This window comes from Pteronotus mesoamericanus, unplaced genomic scaffold (assembly GCF_021234165.1).
Source record: "Pteronotus mesoamericanus isolate MK-2021 breed Mesoamerican mustached bat unplaced genomic scaffold, CSHL_Meso_final contig_24, whole genome shotgun sequence".
NCBI lineage: Eukaryota > Metazoa > Chordata > Mammalia > Chiroptera > Mormoopidae > Pteronotus > Pteronotus mesoamericanus.
This window is the reverse complement of record NW_026555100.1, coordinates 4,118,339-4,138,856: the sequence shown is the minus strand read 5'-3', so window position 1 is coordinate 4,138,856 and position 20,518 is coordinate 4,118,339. Positions and strand designations below refer to the sequence as shown.

Genomic DNA, 20,518 nt, shown 5'->3' with positions numbered 1-20,518 from the left:
CTTTCCATTTCAACCACAATAAGTCTTACCACCGAAACCTATTCTCCCATACATGGGTCCTTGGAATGCTTTCCTTATAGCTCTGCAAAAGGGCCTCATTTCCACCAGCAACAGAAAAAAAGTAAAGGACTGAACCCCATGTATACTATATTTTTTTCCTATGCATACATATACTTTGCAGCTTCTCTTTGGCATGATCGAGTTGCCAGCATCACTACCCTTGTGCTTTGGGGCCATTGAGTAAGAGTTACTTGAATACTAGCACTGCTATACAGTGACTGTCAGTCTGACAACCAAGATGGCTACTAAGCATGGACAGGCAAGACAAAGAGACGGTTCATATTCAGGGCAGAGGGAGTGAGAAAAGAGCGAGGTTGGAGTGAGATTTCATGTTCCCTTGAACAGCACAGTTTGAAACAGGAATTGTTTATTCGTGGGATTTTCCATTTAATATTTCCAGACCACATTTGATCACAGGTAACCGAAACCACGGAAGGCAAAACCATGGATAAGGAGGGGCTACTCTAATTCACAATGTGAATAAGCCCTACTGATTTAGGGGAGACTAGGTTTTACTGGGAGGTGGTGTATTTTGCTGCAGTTGGGATGGGAGGTTAATCTCTGCTATTAGCCTCACAATAGCATCAAACATAGCCAGGCTGATTCAGACCAACCAGTCTGAGCTTGAGTTGATCTGGTCCTGAACTCTTAGGAGCAAAGCCTCTAGTCTTCTAGCCCTTTACATGAATAAGCCCTACCATGACTAGGCAAGATTGGTGGCTGCCCTTGCTTATGGGAGGGGAATCCTTCAAGGCAGCTGTAATCCGAGTTTGGATTGTGGAAGCCTATCTAGCTATCTCTTCCCTGGTTTAGAAGGGTGGAACTTGGCAGCATTTGAGCGGAGGTGGCTTTCAGGGCCAGAGGAAATGGAGGGAAAATGCTTTCATAGACTATGGCTGAAAGGCTATTAAAAACCACTTCATCTCATTAAAATTTGTCATTTTATAGATGAGGAAACTGGGGTCTAGAAGAGAGAAATTGCTGAGACTGGCCATTGATTCTGGAGCCTCAGTTGACCCTATTTCTATCTCATTAGAAGGCTTATTTTTGTTGTTGTTCTTCCTTCACTCTTCTGCACACCGAGGGGAGCTTGAGCGCAGTGTCCTCATGCCGAGTCAGTATGATTCCTAAATTTTGTAACAGGCTTGCCTCCGATTTTGTCAGTGCGTAAAGCAGTCCCATCGCTAAACCGAGAGCAGGCGGCTGTAGAGGAACCCTAAAGCGGGAGCTTGGAAAAGGGGTGGGGCATCCTGAGACGTGCTCAGTTTGTTCAGGGAGGGGCAGTCCAAGAGATACGCTCAGGCGGAGTCCCGCCCAGTAGCGCAATTACACCGCCTTAGGAGGCGGATGAAGGGAGGGCGCAAGGGGCTAAAGGTGGTACCTTGTGCCCATTTGTTTCTTCCTAGATCTGAAGAGACTGTGTTTCAGAAATGCACGACGCATTTGCTCTCGGCAAATGGGATAATGCTCAGCTGACTCTCTTGCAGACGCCCCATCCAGGAACTGTCTAAGGGTTTGGGAACCACAGTTCGGAAAAGGAGTTATAGAAGTGTACATGGCCTTCAAGGTGTGCTGTCGCGCCCAGCCGCGCGGAGTCCCACGCGGCCTCGCCCCTGTCGCCCCGCCCCGCCCCGCCCGTGACGAGCGTGCGCGGGGCCTCTGCCCCATCCCCGCCCGCTCGGTACCCCCCGCGCTACAGCCGCCGTTCCCCGCCCCCGCGCATCGGGGGCTGGCCTCGTCACTGCCTGACCCGAGGTCCTGCAGGTTCTACCTTTCTCCGGCCCCTGCTGACGGATCGAGGTAGCCCACCGAGGGGACGGGGGTGTTGTCGATCCCCGTGGCCGTTCCGGAGCAGGTCGTAATGGGCCGCGGGAGGCGCTGCGGGAACAGGCGCCGTGGAGAGCCCCCGCAACAGAGGCGGGGTCCTGGAGGGGGGGAGGACGGGGTTGCGGCGGGCGGAACGGTGTCTCCTTCACTTCGCCCTCCAGTTGCGGCAGCCGCAGCCGGACCCCGAGCGTGCTGAACTGCGGCGACGGACCCCCTCAGGAGACCACTAGGTACCGCCGCGCCCGTCTCTGTGCGACCTAGCGGGCCTAGGCCCCGGCCACCAAAGAGAAAGCCTGTGCAGGGCTCGGGGTCGGCCCTGGCTCCCTAAGATGGCCGCGCTGCCCCGCGGCCCCTCGCCCCTCTCTGTCTGAAAATCCCTTTTGGCTCCCTAATCCCCCTTCTTACTCCTGCTGACCGCACTTCTTGTCCTTCTCGCAGATCACCTTTTCCCGCGGCCTCGCCATGGCAACCTACGGACAGAGCTGCGCTCGGCGTAAGTAGAGTAGGATCTGCGGGCTGGGGCGGTGGAGTCTCGGGAGTCGAAGCCTTTCGACCCGATAACTGCAACTTCTTATCGCGCTTCCCCCTCCCCCCCATCCTTCTAAGGGCTTGGAAATTTGCCCTTTTCGGTAGCCTCGCCACCCGTCTTGACTCCGGGGCTTTGCGGAAGACGGGCTGGGTTGCTTGATTTCGGAAAAAGGGACTAGACGAGGGGATTCGGTCTGTAGCTGCATTCACCTTCAGCTTTTGGACACGCCTTTGACGAACTCAAATGCAAAAAGTTACTAGTTGTGGGATTCGGTTTTTGGAGGATTGGATCAGTCACTTTTCTAGAGGAAGTAGTAACTACCCTGTGAGACCGCAAGGTCGTCACACGTGCTCCTAAGGGCGTGGACACACTTTGCAGAATGAATGAGCCCGTGATAGGAACTCGGATTGCTTGCTCTTAAACCGCATAGCATTGGCTGAGGACTTAAGTAGTATATTAATATGTTTCAAGTGCCATTTGGTATTTAATTGATGTAGACATTTCAGTGGAACATAGATTGCCATGTTTTAAATTCCAGTTTTTAAATTCCCAAAGAATTGCGTATCTTTCTCTTCCCACTTCAGAATGTTTGTTTTGACCTCAGTGAGGATACTAAGGGATATATTAGGGAGAGGACCTTGTCTTAAGTTTTGATTTTATCTCATTTGGTTAAATCAGCCCATTCCAGTGAATTTTGGCTGGTACAGCTATAAAAATAGATGTATATGTGGATGTGTGTGTTCTGGCCGGGTCTGAGGAGGTGAGGGAACAGAAAGTCTGTTTTTCTATTTTGGCAGGAATTTCCCACTTTGTATAGTCACATACTGGAGTTAATCCACTTAGAAATAAGCCTTTGTTGGTGATCTCTCCTTCATGGATCCTTACAGTACAGTTTTATTGTAACTTTAGGTGGTATCAGAAACAACAAATTGGACTGCTTGAATTTATCTGTTTTTCTTTTTTATTTTATTTATTCGTTTTTTATTGGACTGCTTGAATTTAAAGATAGCAAGATAGCAGTGGGTCATCATCTAGTTCTTGGACAGAAAGTGGAGAACAGGAACATTAACATTGGAATGTTTCCTCCCACCAGCAATGTGTATCCCTCCATCATATGCGGACCTTGGCAAAGCTGCCAGAGATATTTTCAACAAAGGATTTGGTAAGAACTTTTTAAAAAAAATTTTAGATCAGAAGTGAAAATGTGTGTTTGGATTGCTTAGTGAAATTACTAATTTTTTTCTAATTTTAAATATCTTGTTGCACTAATTCTATTGGATACATTTTAGATAAAATTTGTTACAATAATTCTGTAATAGTGCACATAATCCTCCATCCCAGTTTCCTTCAGTATTTTCAAATTGTATTTCAAGGATTTTACCTTAAAAATTTGTGCTTTTATTTCCTTCAGATATACTTTAGGCTTTGGTTGACTGGGATTATTATTGTTATTATCACTATTATATATTATTGTTTTTGCTTTTGTGGAGGTGACCCCCACCTGATTTGGGCTTTTTCAAGTGAATTTGACTTTTTAAGGATTTGGGTCCATGCACACACAGACCCCCTCCCCACTTTCTATGTTAGATTATTCTCTCAATTATTTAGATTATTAATCCCAAGGGGGAGATAACTCCTTTGGGGTAAGTATTCTTAATGTTTATCATAATAAAACTGTGGCCATTCTGAAATTTAAATTGATTCTCTGATGTTAGGTTTGAAAGTGGTTTGAAAGTTTTTTTGGTTTTGGTATCAGATGATACACTAAAACACTAGGCAAAGCTGCATAAATGTTTTATTCTTTACATGTCAGTTTAGCATAGAATAATTGAAAATTTTTTCCTTAAGTACTACATTTTAACATACATATTTATCTCTCTGAGCAACATGTAAATGCTTGATTTTTTTTTTTTTTAAATATGTAGTCAACTGTTGGTATGCATTTTTTACACAAGAGTCATTTTGTTATAATTTGTTTTCTAAGGTTTTGGGTTGGTGAAACTGGACGTGAAAACAAAATCGTGCAGTGGCGTGGTGAGTGTTAAATGTCTAATAAGTTCTGATGAACCTTCATGTAACTGTACCCATAAATGTTCAAAACAGAAATGTCTACTGATTTTATTGTGAAGAAAACGTAGAAGTTAATTTTAAGGGATTTGCATGTAACTTGATGCATTTTGACTTTGTTCCTTTTTCATGTGGTCTTTTGCCATATTACTGTATATGCACAAGGAACTCCATGAAGACTGCTCATGAGGGACTCAGTAAGATTATATGCTTGAAGGCAGAAACCTGTTAAACTTTTTCATAACCCTTTCTTTCAATGCCTGTTAACAGCATTAGGAATTCTGGGCATAAAAGTATTCAGTAACTCTTTTTTTTTTAAATCCTCACCCAAGGACATGTTTGATTTTAGAGAGGAAGGATGGGGCCGGTGCGGGGAGAGAGAAAAGAGGGAAACACAGATATGAGAAACATGGATTGGTTACTTCCTGTACATGCCTTGAGTGGGGATCGAACCCGTAGCCCTTTGGTGTATAGGATGATGCTTCATCTAACTGAGCCACGTGGCCAGGGCTGGTATTCAGTAACTCTTAATTTGAGTGTACTAATCATTTATATAATGGCAGCATTCTAGCAGCCCTCCTTGGGGAAAATTTCCATACGTATTTTGTGAATTTAGAGAATCTTGATTTGAGTATTTTTAAAGAGGTTAGTATTCTTGGTATTTGGTGTCTTGATTCTGCCTAACTCCCTCAAAGAGAGTAAAGTAAAATTTAATTTTGTTTGATTTTTTTTCCCTCCCTTTAAAATTTTTGTTTTGAGATTGTTTGAGGAATGGGTGTAGTGTGTGCATATTGAATATTATTGGTCATTTTGGTAAGTTCTTGCTGTAGCTGTTAATTCCGTCAGTGCATGTAACTTATTAAAATTATGTTCTAGTTTAATGGCTAGACTTGGGTTTCTGGGGTTTTGTATTTGTCAAGTATGTCATTTGGTTTCTTTAACCTGAAAAGCCTGAATATTCCTTGTGGTTGGGTGACTTAATGGTTTATTGTGACAGGTTTCAGAGCACCATCTTAGTGCTTATTTATTTATTTTTAAAGATTTTATTTATTTACTTTTAGAGAGAGGGAAAGGGAGGGAGGGAAGGAAGAGAAATGGCAGTGTGGGAGAGATACATCAATCAGTTTCCTCTCTCGTGCCCCTATGGGCCACAACCCCAGGCATGTGCCCTAACTGGGAATTGAACCGGTGACCATTTTGTTCTCAGGATGATGCCCAACCAGCTGAGCCACACCAGCCAGGGCCACTAAGTGCTTATTTTTTTGTGTTCCCGCTCTTAATCTGTTGAGGCCCCTCAGTAAACACTTGGTGTGTGTTTGTTGAAACACAAAAGTCCTCTTAAAAGAAAAGTAAAGACACAGTCCTGTGTTTAAAAAGCTTATTTGCGGGTTGGAGAGAGAAACTAAACCTTAAATTGGGGAAGAATTAGAGAAGTATTCTAGTACGGGATAGTTTAATATATCAAAGTCTTTGTTGGAAAGGAAGAGATTATTGTGGATATGGTTAAGGAAAGTTTTATGAATTTAGGTTTAAGATCATGAAGAATGTATAGGATCTGGATTATATATGTATGTTTTTGTTTCTTTTTAATGTATATAACTCAACAAGTGTGATACTGATCTTGTAATATGTACCTGGCCCTAAATAAATTCCATTAATGGCTGGTTCTGTTTTCTCACCTGAACTGCAGAGATGTTCAGGCCACCCCAGAATGTAGAAGCCTAGATGTCTCGTGATGAAGTGAAGGGTCTAAGCTCCTCCAGTGGTGTCATCTGGCCCAGTTTTGGTCCCGTGGTGTGGTCTTCTTGGTTTTCTGTCTTGAGGATTCCTTGGCATGTATATAGGCTAGCTCTTAACCTATGAATTGATGGATGGTAGTGGGTGGGGCCTTAAGAATCATTAATCATCGTTACTCAGGAAAAAAAATAGCTACTTGTGTATATTCCCCATTCCAAGAATCTGTTAGAACAACATGCTCCATATAGTTTTATTAATGCTTTCCTTTTGTGTAGAGCACATGAAAATGTGCAGCCTTCACAGTATCAGTCCAGTTTAATCCTCTACAGATAGATTTTGTTGTCAGTAATTGAGGAAACTTAGTTCCAGAAAAGTTAAAAGTTTCTTCCTCAATGTTACTCATTTAGTAAACGACAATTGGATGTCAGGACTCCTAATTTTACATCCAGTGTTCTTTAGTGTGGGCTTTGAGCACCAACCTTTGACTTGAAATTCCTGTTAATGAAAACATTTAATTTCAGGAGATTGTGTACAACACCTAAAGCTTTTGAGTCCTTTTCACTGCAGAGTAATAGTTATGCAAATACTCTGTTTTCTAAGTGAAAGGTGATTGGCCTTTTCTGTTATTTGCACAGTTTTTGATATTTCCTCACTTTTGCAGGTATCACAATTTCAGGTAGAAGTTCTCTTAGTAGTTGAGATCAGCTGTCTTTAGATTTGGCTTTCCAGTGGCCAAAGCATATAAACATTATTAGCAGACAAATGGTGAATCAAAATCCTCAGAAGGCTTTTTAATATTTTATCTTGGAAGATTTCAATTGCCTGCCTGTATACTGAGCTCTGAAAGATTATTAGATTTCTGGATTATCTGTATGGCAGAATTTACATTTCAGATAAGTCTTCTTCCATATTATGCCTTCCTTAGTTGGTGTGCAATTATGGATTTTCAAGTTCTTTATATTTGCTACAAATTTAAGATTATATAATAATGCACTTCAAATTGATCCTTGTATATAGATTATTTTTCTACTGATACCGTTATATATGCTGTAGTTTATATTATGCATGATATAAACCAATTGTAGAGTAAATCTGTAATTACTCTCCCCCCCTTTATTTTTAGACAAAGAGGGAGGGAAGGAGAAAGAGGGAAACATAAATGTGTAGTTGCCTCTCGCACATCCCCAACTAGGGACCTGGCCTGCAACTCAACCATGTGCCCTGACTGGGAATTGAACCAGCAGCCCTTTGGTTCTTAGGTTAGCACTCAGTCCACTGAGCCACAAGAGTCAGGTCCTTTTCCCCCTTTTTTAATGAGGCTGTGAAAGATGTTTGGAAAGGCATGAAACCTGGTGAAGATCCTTTTTGTCTCACAGAAACAGAGTTTTGGGATTACCTAAGAATTTAGAAAAAAAAATCATTTGTTCATGGCATGAATTCCTATAGTGGGATACTTTCCCTTCAGGTATTTCAGGAAACATTTCGTAATAAATAGAATAAGTTGTTATAAACTTTGATTGTAATGATGTCATATGTGATAACCGTAGTGACTTACTGTTCTATTCATTATCAGATTGGATGCAGTGCCAAAACATTCATCACCCCCTCCACAATGATTTTTGAATCCCAAATAAAATTACCTCATAAGTTTCCTTGAAAGGGGTACAGTTCACTTGAGAATTAGATACAGATTAACTTGTGATTAGTTGGAAATGCCAGCTGTAAGGTGGCAGTTAGTAATTTACAGGTGAATTTTTCACTCATATATATTTGGGAAGGTAGAGAGAAAGGATTAGGTGAAGTTACTAAGTGTTTCAGTGGGTTGTGGGTGTTTTTTTGGCGTGTGTAAATTAGATTCTTAAATGCTTGTGGGAAAGTTCATGAAGTTATTTATTGTCTTAATAGGAATTCTCAACATCTGGTTCATCTAATACAGACACTGGTAAAGTTACTGGGACCTTGGAGACGAAATATAAATGGTGTGAGTATGGTCTGACTTTCACAGAGAAATGGAACACTGATAACACTCTGGGAACAGAAATCGCAATTGAAGACCAGGTAACATTTTGACAATGTGCTTTAGTATTAATTATTTTATTTTTGTATTTCAAAAAGGAAATAAAGCTGCAAACATTCTTTTTCTTTGAACATAGATATGTCAAGGTTTGAAACTGACATTTGACACCACCTTTTCACCAAACACAGGGTAAGCATGGACATTTTTACCCACTTTAAATTTAAAAGCATTTCTCCTCTATGTTTAGTAAGGATGTATATTTATACTTATTTTCCTTTTTATTTAATTTATTGGGTGACATTGGTTAACAAAATCATAGGTTTCAGGTGCACAGTTCCACAACACATTATCTGTGCACTGTAGTGTATGTTCGCCACCCCAAAGGAAAGGTCTGTATTTACTGCTTGATAGCTTACCTGGATGCCTTGTGGCAAATTTCTGTTTGTGCCTTTGAAGTATGAACACTATGGCTTCTGTCATTGGCTTGCCCTCAGATATTTGCCTCTTTTCGTTGTGGCACTAACTTGGGTAATTAATATGTTTTGAATATGCTTTTGGACTGCGCATTATGCAGAGCGGCCTTCTGTTAGCCTTCCTGTGGCAGTCTTCTCTGGCATTCTAGGTACCCCATGTGCCCTTGTCTTGTAGTTTGTGACATGTATATGTATATATTTTTAAACTTATGAATGTCCTGGTACTTTTAAAAAAATTATTATTTATTTTTAATTTTTTTCCCCTTACCATGTATCTTCGTCTGTTTTTTACTCTAGTTATACTGCAGTTTATTTAGGTCTGTTTTGTGCCCTCTGTATAGCAGTTATGTAAATTTTTCCCACTGGCATCAGTTTTAAGTCAGTTTGTTCTTTTTCCAGAAAGAAAAGTGGTAAAATCAAGTCTTCTTACAAGAGGGAATGTATAAACCTTGGTTGCGATGTTGACTTTGATTTTGCTGGACCTGCAATCCATGGTTCAGCTGTCTTTGGTTATGAGGGCTGGCTTGCTGGATACCAGATGACCTTTGACAGTGCCAAATCAAAGCTGACAAGGAATAACTTTGCAGTGGGCTACAGGACTGGGGACTTCCAGCTACACACTAATGTGTGAGTATTTCTTTTGTGGGATATTATGATGTAGGGCATCAGGATGATATTGATGTCTCTTGTCATTTTTAAATGTAGGTTAAACCTAAAGAATTTCTCTTAATATAAAAAGATCATCCTTGAGCATTTCTAGGATGCCCATCAAAAGTGCGTAGTTAAAAATGTTAGTCTGACTTTTGGTGCTGACAGAATAAATGTTCATTTCATATGAGGGCTTGGTGTGCTTTGTATTTCTTGAGTAGGCTAAGACAATGCCAGATTCTACCAGTGTCTTAATTTGACTTTTTTGTGATGTTTGAGGTCTTGATTAGAAAGGATTTCCTAAAACGTATGGTGTTTTTAACCTAACCCAAGTTAGATATATATGTCAGAAGGACTGAAAAAGAATTTTTTCCCTTATAAAATAATGCATTTGTAAATAATAAAGAAAACAAGATTTTCCATAATCCTACTATGTAGGTGTATAATCCATGTAGGTGTATAATCTTTGTTAATTGTTAATGTTTTGGCATTTTACATTTTTATATATGTATATATGTAAAATATATACTGAAAAGACTTTTATAACCCTTTTCGCCCTTGATACATTTTGATAATTTTCCTATAGCATTATGTATTCTACAGCATGATTGTTGGTGGCTGATAATGCCACTGGATGGATGTGGCATGATTTGACCAATCCTTGTTTTTGGACATAGGTTGGCAAAAGACCTTTTATTTTTTACTTATTTTATAGATTTTATTTTTTATTTATATATTTTCAGAGAGAGGGAAGGGAGGGAGAAAGAGGGGAGAAACATCAATGTTTGGTTGCCTCTTGTGTACCCTCTACTGGGGACCTGGCCCACAACCCAGGCATGTGCCCTGACTGGGAATCGAACTGGCGACCCTTTGGTTTGCAGGCTGGCGCTCAGTCCACTGAGCCACACCATCCAGGGCAATGTAAAAGACGTTTTAAAATGAGAATTTTCAGTGAACAGAAGAGACCCATGTGAGCAACAGCTTTTATTTAAATGTAATGCTACTATAATATCAACCTAGTGCCTTAGACATACCTACATTGTCTCTTCTTGATTTATTTTAAAATATAGGAATGATGGGACAGAATTTGGAGGCTCAATTTATCAGAAAGTATGTGAAGATCTTGACACTTCAGTAAACCTTGCTTGGACATCAGGTACCAACTGCACTCGCTTTGGCATTGCAGCTAAATATCAGTTGGATCCCACTGCATCCATTTCTGTGAGTACTACTATGGGCTTAGAATAAATGGCTTTTGGGTTGTGGGAATTAATCTTTGGGTATATTATGTTGAGAGTGTGAACTGTGGTTCACACTATCCCCAGTTTACACACAGATTGGATTAGAATTTTGAGTACTACTTTTTAAAAAAGATGGAGACAGTGTTAGAAGTTTGGTATCCAGGCCACAGGAGTCTAGCCCCAAAAGCATATATATAGTAACCCTGAGCCCTAAGCCATCTAAGCTCAAGGAAGCCAGTGTTTTGGGTCCTGGGCAGTTCTTGGGAGTAATTCCTGCTGGGGTATAAGTACTTCAGCTGATACTTGACTTTGTATTTTTATGATTTATAAAATATATCCAGGTATGTTCTCAGTGTTCAGTGGTATACATGCCATTTTGCAGTTTAAGAAACCAAAACTTGGAGAAAGGACAGACTTAAACTGCTACTAGGGAAGGAGAGTAGGGAGGAGGAGAGCCAGGACTGGACTGCATGTCTTTTGATTTCCTTCCTGTCTAGGGTGAGCAGCTAGCTCGTAGCTCCTTTTGTTTTACCTGGGCCTCTCCTAGCTTTAGCACTGGATAGTCCTGCATACCAGGGAAATCTTCCCCTACCCCCGCCCCGGGTTAGCTGGGTCAGATGGCCACCTGGGTCCTGTCCTTAGGCTCTTTCTTCCTTCAGTCCTAGTGGGTTGGGGTAGGAAAGAGTGTGGTATCTCAGGGTGTAGAGGGGCTGGCTCCAATTTCAGGCCGATCAGCAGCTGTTCCTGTGTGTCACTTGTTTACAGGTCAGGGACTGCCTGTACCCAGTGTACTGGGGATGAAAGAAAGTTAAACCTTCCATGAGAATTATTTGTTACACGAAGTGATACTCACTCCTGAGGATGGTGTTTTGATAATTTATGCAGTTAAGTTTTAGCTCCATTTTTGTTTTACCTTAGCAGAGTTGTAATGAGAGAATGAGAAGCACCCAGAGTCCTTTTCTCATTGGGAAGGCAGTGATTCATTTATTTTTCCAGTTTCTAACTCCACCATAGTAGTAAAAACCTCAGGATTCATACAGTGCAGTGTAGCTACATTGTTATTCTTTTCCAATGTATGTTTATGGCACCATTGCATATTTAAAGCCAGTAGAAGATGCTGCTCTCTTATAGTCTAAAATGAGAAGGGAATTTTGGGACCTGTGTGTCATTGAGTGATTCCTGGGGATTATTTGGAAATCTTTCTAGCATTTCACACCTGAGTGGTGCTGCTGTTGCCCCATTCAGGCGTCACCTGAAGCATTGCTTAATACCACATCACAATTTCATGGTTTGCTTCTAAGGTAGTGGGAACTTGTATTTTTGTGAGGCTCTTAGATTTGTTGGGCACAAGATGGTCACTGTGGTGCATTTCTTTCTGAGACAAATAACTCACATGGTCATTGGTGGCTCATGAAGACTTGGCTGTAGTGCCAGCTGAATATAAGGGCAGTTTATGTGACTTTTGCTTGTATAGTTACATCATTTCTTTCTCTAGATTGGGCTGTTTTGATGTTATACTTTGTAAAAGAGTGTAGACATCAGATCATTTCCAAGTCTGTTTGGAAGTCAGGCTGTTCGTTAACTTTTTACCATAGCATTCAAAATGTTGAAGAGCAACCTAGGCCCTGGAGATGGCGTGATGTTAGTAGGAGAGAATGGAGCTGCTCCTTACTGTGTCTTGTTCTCCTTTCAGCCGTTGAAGGTCTGTGACTAAATTCTGAAAGAATAGAATTGTGCAAGGTAATGGGATTGGTAATGACGTGCTCCATTGGAACATTTTCTCAGGTGCAGTCTAGTTATGTACAGCCAAGACCCGGAGGCGTTAATGAGAGGTGTGAGAATGTGAGGAAAGGACTTAGTTTTATTCTTGGAGGAAGTACTTGTCATTTGGAGATTTTGAACATTGATGGTTTTGATTATTTAGGATGACCCCTGAAAGGAATGTGTGTGTCAAAGTCATGAACTTAGACTTCACATCCCCCACTCTTTGAGGCTGCGTGTGTCACCTAACTAGTGAGCCCGGTGGACTTCCCTTGGCTGCATTTTGGTGTGGTTTTGTTGTGCTAGATTAGACTCAACAAGGATGATTTCTTATGAGAGTGCTTATTTGGGCTCTTGTGCTATGTCGACAATATGGGGATCTTCCAGTAGATACCATGAATATTCTGTCCTACTGACAATTTGATTTTGAGTTTAATGGACAAAAATTAAGCCGTGTCTGGGGAGCTCAGTTTATTAAAGCGTTGTCCTGACGCCAGGGTTGTGGGTTTGATACCCAGTCAGGGCACATATAAGAATCAATCAATGAATGCATAAATAAATGGAACAACAAATCGATATTTTTCTCTTTCCTTCTCTTTCTCTCCCTCCCTCTCTCTCTAAAATCAGTCAACCAATTAAAAAAGAATTTAAGTGGCACCTGGTTTTTGTTTGGCCTAATAACAATATTACATTTTTGTGTGAATAAAAAGGCTGAACACTTCATAATTGCGTGATAGGGAAACATGTAGGGGCTTTTCTCCTATCAAAAATTTTTCTTAAAGGTTTTTGCATTTTATTTTAGGCAAAAGTCAACAACTCTAGTTTAATTGGAGTGGGCTACACTCAGACTCTGAGGCCTGGTAAGTATTCTTGATAAAGTAGGATGTTTTTGATAGTGTTTTAAAAATCAGTTTCCATTTCTTGTTTTGCAAACCTTTCAAGCATGCAGAATTGACAGGCAAGTACAGTGAACACATGTTTACTTATGGCCAAAATTTTGTATTTCTTTTTTTTTCCTTTTTTATTTGCTGGGCTGTTTGGTAGCTGTCATGACACTTCCCTAAATGCTTAAGCATGTCTCTCCTGAGAACATTCTCCTGTTCTGCATAACTCAGTGCCACGATCACACCTCAGGAAATTAACAGTGATGCTATATTATTATTTACTATTTCTTCTCTATTCAGTTCCATCACTAGTACCTGAAATGTCTTACAGTAATTTATATTTCTTCAGAGTTCACACATTACTTTGTTTTTTTATTCTCTGTAATCTTACTTAACATTATTTTGAGCCTTGCTTTGTTTTCTAGAGCCATACTTCTCAAACTTCAGTGTGTGCATGAATCATCCAGGGAATCTTATTAAAAGGCAAATTCTGTTCTTAAAGGTCTGGGATGAGGAATTCTGTCCTTCTAACAAGCTCTTGGGTGATTACAGTGTTCCTGGTTCTTGAACCACCATTTGTGTAGTAAGGTTCCAAGGCACTTGGAACTTTTGCCTCCTCCAAATCGGGATTTTTACTCAGACATTTTATTTTGACTGTTGAAACCTAAAGACAAGAACACTACCATGAACATCCATATGCCCTTCCCCACATTCACCAATTATAACATTTACCACATTTATTTTCTCTTTCCGTGCTTGTATATATAATCCTTTTTTTCACATGCCCTTATGAAATACTTAAATGTATGTTTTACAGACATGTAGATACATCAGCCCTAGCATGGATATGCTAAGAGTAAGACATTTTTCTTCATATATAGTAGCATGATCATAGCTAGGAAAATGGACATCAATAATGCCTAGGATGTATATGCCTGTTCGTATTTCTCCACTTGTCCCAAAAAATGTTTTAGTTTTTCCTTTCCACAATTAATTATGATTGTCTGATAGTATGTTGAACTTTATTGTATTTTCTAGAGCACTTTGAACTTGATTATTAACATTTTTGTGCTCTGTGACTCAGTGCCTTCATGGTGCCAACAAAATTCTGGCATCTCAGATACTCTCAAGTGCCCTCTGGTGGCTGGCACTAATAGGTCATCTGACAGGCGGAGGAAAAGTGACAAGCAAGCTCTGGAGTTAGTGAGGCTGCAGACCCTCATGTGATGTTTCATGCACATCATGGTTGTCTGCTTTTATTTGCAGGTGTGAAGCTTACACTGTCTGCTCTGGTAGATGGGAAGAGCATTAATGCTGGAGGCCACAAACTTGGGCTTGCCCTGGAGTTGGAGGCTTAATCCAGCTGAAAGAAACCTCGGGGAATGGATATCAGAAGACTTGGCCTTAATATATTTCCAGTGTGACCAGCAGGCTTTTTTTCCCTCCAAGAAGGTGATCAAAACAAAGGATGAGCTAAACAAGAGCTGTGTTTTCAATATTTAGACAGTTACTTGTTAGCTGGTTTCTAGTTGAATTGGTTGTCTATCTAGTTACCAGTGCTGCAGTCGTGCAGTCACCCGTACATTATTTAAATGTATTTAACTGTTAAATGAGCTACCCACCAATAATGAAATAGACCTTTATGAAAACTGTGCAATTGTGTGCATGTTTGTTTTTATGTTTCTTTTAACATTGAATATTGCCATTGAATGAAATGGATCAGTGGATTTAAGATGAGGTTAAAATTTTTTTTGTTAAATAGCAACCATTAGAATCAACTTTTGGTATCCTAAAACATGACAAATTATGAATAAAACAAGTATACATAATTAATGACTCCAAGTATTTGCAGAATTAAAAATTTGCTAGCTGGGGTCAAATCTCTCTTGATATCTAGCTAATAATTAATTTTTTTCTGGTGAGCATTTTGCTCTTTACCAAAACCTGTGCCACAAACTCCTCTGTGTTCTTAACTTTGTGAGCTTTGTAGAGTACAATAAAATAGAGGATATATGGCTTTATATCTTTAGCTTGAAAGTTTGCACAATTAATGTTGGATCATTGTTGACTCCAGGAAGGATTGGAAAATAAGTGATGAAGGGTGGTGCTGAAAAGTTATATACATATACCATACCCCTGTGAGCTATTGCTATGGAAATGAACCAGTTAGGTGGGATGAGACTCGGTGCAGGGAAATGAAGTAAGGTGTAGACCGTATCCAGATCCAGAGGGACTGTGAGGGGAGCATTTGGGCCCAGTGAGAGGTCATTACTTATTTTCCTGACTGAAAAGCTTGGGCCTGAGTTTGGGATCAGAGGCAGTGCCTTCAGTCTATATGGCCATTGACCTTCATCTGGATTTGGGCTGATTGATAGAAATTAATAGGTAATTTTGGTTAGAAAAGTAGGAAAGAACAAGCTTTTTGATGGGAGAATTAGTTTGAAGGATGGGAACAAAGTTAGAGAAGGGGAAGATTTGTTCTACAAATTCATAATACAGACCTGAAGTACAGTTTGAAGCCTGATAGAGAACCGATTAAAGTGTAGTACTGTGAGACTCATTACCCAAACAGTGATAGATAACTTGTTGAAAATTTCCTGGTCAAGAAAAATGTGATGAGAAATTAGAAGCCTAAGTAAGCTCTCCACACACATGTCTTGGAGGGTACAAAGACTCCTCTGGTCTCATATTTTGTCCTAAGGGGCTGGCTGGAATGATCCATGTGAATCACACATATGACTTAATGGCAGAAAGTTGGAATTTGAACAAATTTATTTGAGTCAGCACCTGTTGCTAGGAAGGAAAAAGGAAACGATGTCTGTGAAAGCACCTCTTGTGCTTTTGGGATACCTAGGTATGAAGTAGACCAGCAGAGTCTCAAACTGCTGGTGGGGCTCAGGTGGGGAGGAAACCTGGTTACTGGGCCTGGAAGTAGCTGAAGCCCTCTGGATGGTCTGCTGCCCCTTAGCTAACTGGTGGCCCGCCCTCATGCTGTGGCAAGAGTTCACCCGGTCCAGTACTCTGGCTCTGGACTAGGGTGTAAGCATATGTTGTGAAGTGTGCCACAAATGAGTTTGTCAAGGATCTACCTAGAAAAATTGTACCTATCTACTCATGTGCATCCTAATGTGCTTTTATGAGTGCAGGAGAGAAGGGTAGGTTTACAGCCAGAGGCCCAAGCATTGTCTAAAATACTGGGTTGACCAAAAAGTCCATTTAGTTTTTTCCATAAAATAAAAGACATGTTTTTCCTTTTTTTAAGATTTTACTAATTTCTAGAGGGGAAGGGAGGGGAGGTGGGGCGCCTCTCATGCGCCCCCAAGTGGGGACCTGGCCCGCAACCCAGGCATGTGCCCTGACTGGAAATGGAACCAGTGACTCTGGTTTGCAGGCCAGCACTCAGTCCACTGAGCCACATCAGCCAGGGCCTAAAAGATACATTTTTCTTTTTCACCAATAACTTTATTGATTTGGGTATTTAGAGTATGTTGGTTATTTTCTGCCATTGTCTTCTAGTGGGTGGAGGCCAAGGGTGCTGCTAAACTTCTTCCAATGTATAAGACAGCCCCACAGCAAAGAGTTAACTGTATTTGGCCAAAATGTCATTAGTACCAAGAAACTTCTCAAACCACATTTGACATATTTGATCAGTTACAACACCTTCTCCATACACTGCACAAATCTTTTGCGTTTCAGTTGCATTTTTACCTTCCTTGAAATAATAAAGCATAATGTGTCAAAAATGTTGCATATTTTCTTCCATCTTAATATTAAAATGGCTGCACAAAAATTCACCAATTTTGGTAAGTTTTAATGCATGCTGATATGACAGCTGTCACAATACAATTTAACAAAATTGTTTTGAATGAAGTTAAAGACAGCTTACACACTACTAGAGCCATTGTACAGAAAAAAAATAAATGAACTTCTAGGCCAATCTAATATAAGGTATATCCGGGACCTGTAGGATTATGCCAGTTGCCACCTATGGGCTCAAGTCGCTCTTAACTCCTAGCAGCCTCCACCATCCAGGCATAACCAGGTGGTAGCAAAACCTGGTTGTATTATAGGCTGATGATGTTTCTGCCTGAGACATGGACATCTTCCTGTAGGATTTGGGGAGGCTTTAAACAGAAGAGTTAAAAGCACCCGGCCCCCTCTTGACCTCCACTCATATGTTGGTGTTGTAAAGTCTAACTTTTTCTCTGGGGTACTTGTTAAAAATTGCCATGCTAATTCCTACTTACAGGCCTGTCGGTTTCACACCTCTGGCCAGTGAGCCCACCCAGTCCCTCGCCTTAAGGAGGACAGGATGTATGTTTATGAGGACCTTGAGGTCCTCATGTCTATGTCAAGTGGCCTGGTTCACAGAAGTGAGGCTGAGTTGGCATTTACAAGAAAACATGGTTAACTGGCTGCTGAACTGACATAACGTATTCCCCTACAAGGCCTGTTGTCAGATCCCAGGTATGGCTTTCCCCCTAATTCCTGCTGTACTGGGACTGAAATTCATTTACTTGGCCCTCCTAGGAAGAGATGTAGGAGGCTAGACCAAAGTGGGCTTTACCCAGCACTTGGCTCTCAAGAGACTGTAGAGTAGGGGCAAACCTGTGGAGCTGGGTCTTCTGTCCAATTGCATGTGGCCAGGTCAATTAAAACTGTATCCTGCCTCCAGTCAGCTGGATGCCCCTGTGGTTGGGCCCCAGCCCTGGTGTCAGGTGGCCATCAGGACTGTGCCAGGGAGGGGATGAACCAGGCTCCCTTTTGCTCCAGAAACTGCCTGTGCTGGGCTTTCCCTCCCTACCCCCATTTCAGTGCTGTATGGAAAGCTCGTAAGATTGTGTCCAGGACCCACTTTATTGACAGACTTAAAACTCCAGGTCGATGGCTGGGGTTCCCAGGTCCCCTCCATCGAGGCCATCTCTAGGGGCCAGTCTTAGATTTTGAAGGCTAAGGTGAGGCCGTCGCCCAGGGGCAAGAGGCTGATGTGGACTCGGGCGTCCCGTAGGATGCGCTCGTTCAGGTTTCGCACGCACTCGGTTTCCAGGTCTCCCGGTTGGGGTTGCAACACTTTTCCTCGCCACAGGACCTGTGGAGGGTGGGGCATCACGGGGTCGGGGCCTCTAGGGGAGGTGCCTGAACCGGAGGCCGGGTGAGAACGGGAGACTGAAGACAAGCTGGTAAAGGCTTGGGGACTCAGCTTGAATACCTCGAGGGAGGAGCTCCTATGAATACTGGGTGGGGCTTTGGGACATGGGGGCGGGGTATGGGGAGGAGCCAAGGGGAAAGAGACTCCCAGCCCCAGAGGATCTTTCCTCCCTTTGGTCTATCCCTTACACTGAGGACAGCGAGGATGCCTCCTGGCCGCAGCAGCTGCAGGCATCGCTCGTAGTAGGCGGTGCAGTTCTTCTTGTCAGCGTCCACCACAGCTATGTCGAAGGTGCCAGCCTCACCCGCGTCAAGGAGCTCATCTTGCGGGGGAGGGATGGGCAGATGTGGCTGAGTCCGCAGGCCCAGTGGCTGGAAGCCCCTGCCCAGGCCAGTGCAGGCGTTGTGATCACTCAAGGACTCCGGCCTTGAGGACGCCAGCCCTGCCACCTTGCATGTGGCTGCATACCCTGAGACTGGGCAGTGAGGGTCTGTCATTGCCCCAAGCCCGTCCGCAGGACCCGGTCACTAGCTTACACCCGATGGCCCCATTTGGGATATGGCGCCAAGGCCTTTTCCACACGGTGCTCACCCAGGGTTTCCAGGGCGGGCTTCAACCGCAGGTCAATCTTGTGCTCCTCTTCAGCCTGAGGAAGGAGTGGGGTCAGAGCCAGCATGCCCCTTCTGCCAGAGCTGGGAGCGGAGTGGCTGGGCTCCGGGGGCCTGATGAAGAACACTCACCTGCTGCCACAGGGGCCGCCCCAGCTCCGGGGGCCCCGGGTTTATCTCGCAGGTCACCACACGCCCGGCCGGGGGCAGTGCCAGGGCCAATGCTAGGGCTGAGTAGCCTGTGAAAGTGCCTGGGAACAAGGACACGCATAGGCTCAGGCCACAGTGGGGAGAAGGCTGGTGACTTAGACACCCAGTGATCACGGTGCCCTACCCAGGTCCAGGGCCTTCTTTGCCTTAATAAGCCGCGCTAGGTTGGCCAGAAGCTGGGCCTGCTCACTCGTCATCATGGAATCTCCCTGCGGCTGCTCCAGAGTTAGCTGTGTGTGTGTTGGAAGGGGAGAGGGTCGCTCTAGCTCTGCCCGTCACCCACGCCAGCCCCAGGTTCAGGACTTCCCTGTGGGCGTGACTATGGGCGGGGCCTAGAGGAACGCCCTTCCCAGGGAACGCCCACCGCGCCCGGGCTGAGGAGCGCGGAAGCCCTGAGTGGGTCCCTGCCCAGCCCAAGGTCATGCAACCACGTGGGGTCCGCAGGGCCCGAGGTGGGCTCCAACTCCCGCCCTGGCCCTGCTGACCAGCCGCAGGCTCCGTAACGCCGGATGTTCCCGCAAGGAGCGGCTCAGCAGATACTGCCACAGGGGGCTTTCCTCAGGGGGCAGCAAGCGCTTCTCTCGCCTTGATCGCCATGGAGGGCACCATCTCCCTGCAGGGAGGGGTGCTGAGTCAGCGCCTGGGACTCCGGGGTGCCGGGGGTGAGCCTTGGTCGCAGCCAGCCTTGGGGATTCAAGGGCTGTGCTTCCGCGCCAGCCCTATCCGCGGGGCCTCTGCAGAGGGAGCTGCAGGCTAGTCCCTACTCACCCAGGAAAAGGCCGGTAGCGAAGGCCGCGCCCAGAGCGGCTGATCCCAGGGCCAGCGCGGCGGGCACAGAGAGCCGGGGCGTGGGCTGGATCATTGCGTGGACTGAAGGCGGCGGTGACGAGGTCACTGGCGCTGGGGGTACCAGGACCGCACTCGGACCCTCAGGCGTTTCTTGTTCCACCTTGTTTCAGCACTGCCCGCAGGGCTGCGGTCTCGAGCATCATCTGGCGGCCGCATGGCCTTACTGCAAATCCTGCCCGAGCGAGCTGGGTGCCATCTGGTGGCTGCGCTCTGAACTTCGCCGGGCGGGGGCCGAGACCTACAACTAGGGTCTGGGGACCTGGGTCAGGGAGAAAAATTTGATATGCTTCTTTCTCATCACTACCCTTTCTGCTGAGTCCCTCTGGAATTTACGTGGGAGGGCGAGAGGGCCGTCAGTGTAACAGGATGGTACCGAGTACAAAGTGATAGAAGTGAAAGTTCCTGAGAGGAACTGAGAGATTCAGAGGAGGCCTTTGGTGAGGTGACCAAGGGTGTAA

The 20,518-nt window shown here is 43.6% G+C and overlaps 2 protein-coding genes across 2 annotated transcripts; one reads left to right on the top strand and one right to left on the bottom strand.

The window, feature by feature from the left end:
• The first annotated feature begins 1,991 nt into the window (after positions 1-1,991).
• Positions 1,992-16,987, top strand: VDAC2 (voltage dependent anion channel 2). The gene is made up of 10 exons (XM_054572519.1): positions 1,992-2,117; positions 2,326-2,380; positions 3,510-3,578; positions 4,401-4,450; positions 8,126-8,278; positions 8,374-8,426; positions 9,110-9,337; positions 10,429-10,579; positions 13,163-13,220; positions 14,511-16,987. Exons 2-10 carry the CDS (start codon positions 2,350-2,352, stop codon positions 14,600-14,602), a joined length of 885 nt encoding a protein of 294 aa, XP_054428494.1. The 5' UTR covers positions 1,992-2,117; positions 2,326-2,349; the 3' UTR covers positions 14,603-16,987.
• A 1,062-nt stretch (positions 16,988-18,049) lies between these two features.
• Positions 18,050-20,188, bottom strand: COMTD1 (catechol-O-methyltransferase domain containing 1). The gene is made up of 7 exons (XM_054572410.1): positions 19,980-20,188; positions 19,697-19,824; positions 19,336-19,441; positions 19,134-19,252; positions 18,985-19,039; positions 18,582-18,715; positions 18,050-18,333 (listed from the first exon to the last, which is right to left on the bottom strand). Exons 1-7 carry the CDS (start codon positions 20,071-20,073, stop codon positions 18,181-18,183), a joined length of 789 nt encoding a protein of 262 aa, XP_054428385.1. The 5' UTR covers positions 20,074-20,188; the 3' UTR covers positions 18,050-18,180.
• Positions 20,189-20,518: the final 330 nt, after the last annotated feature.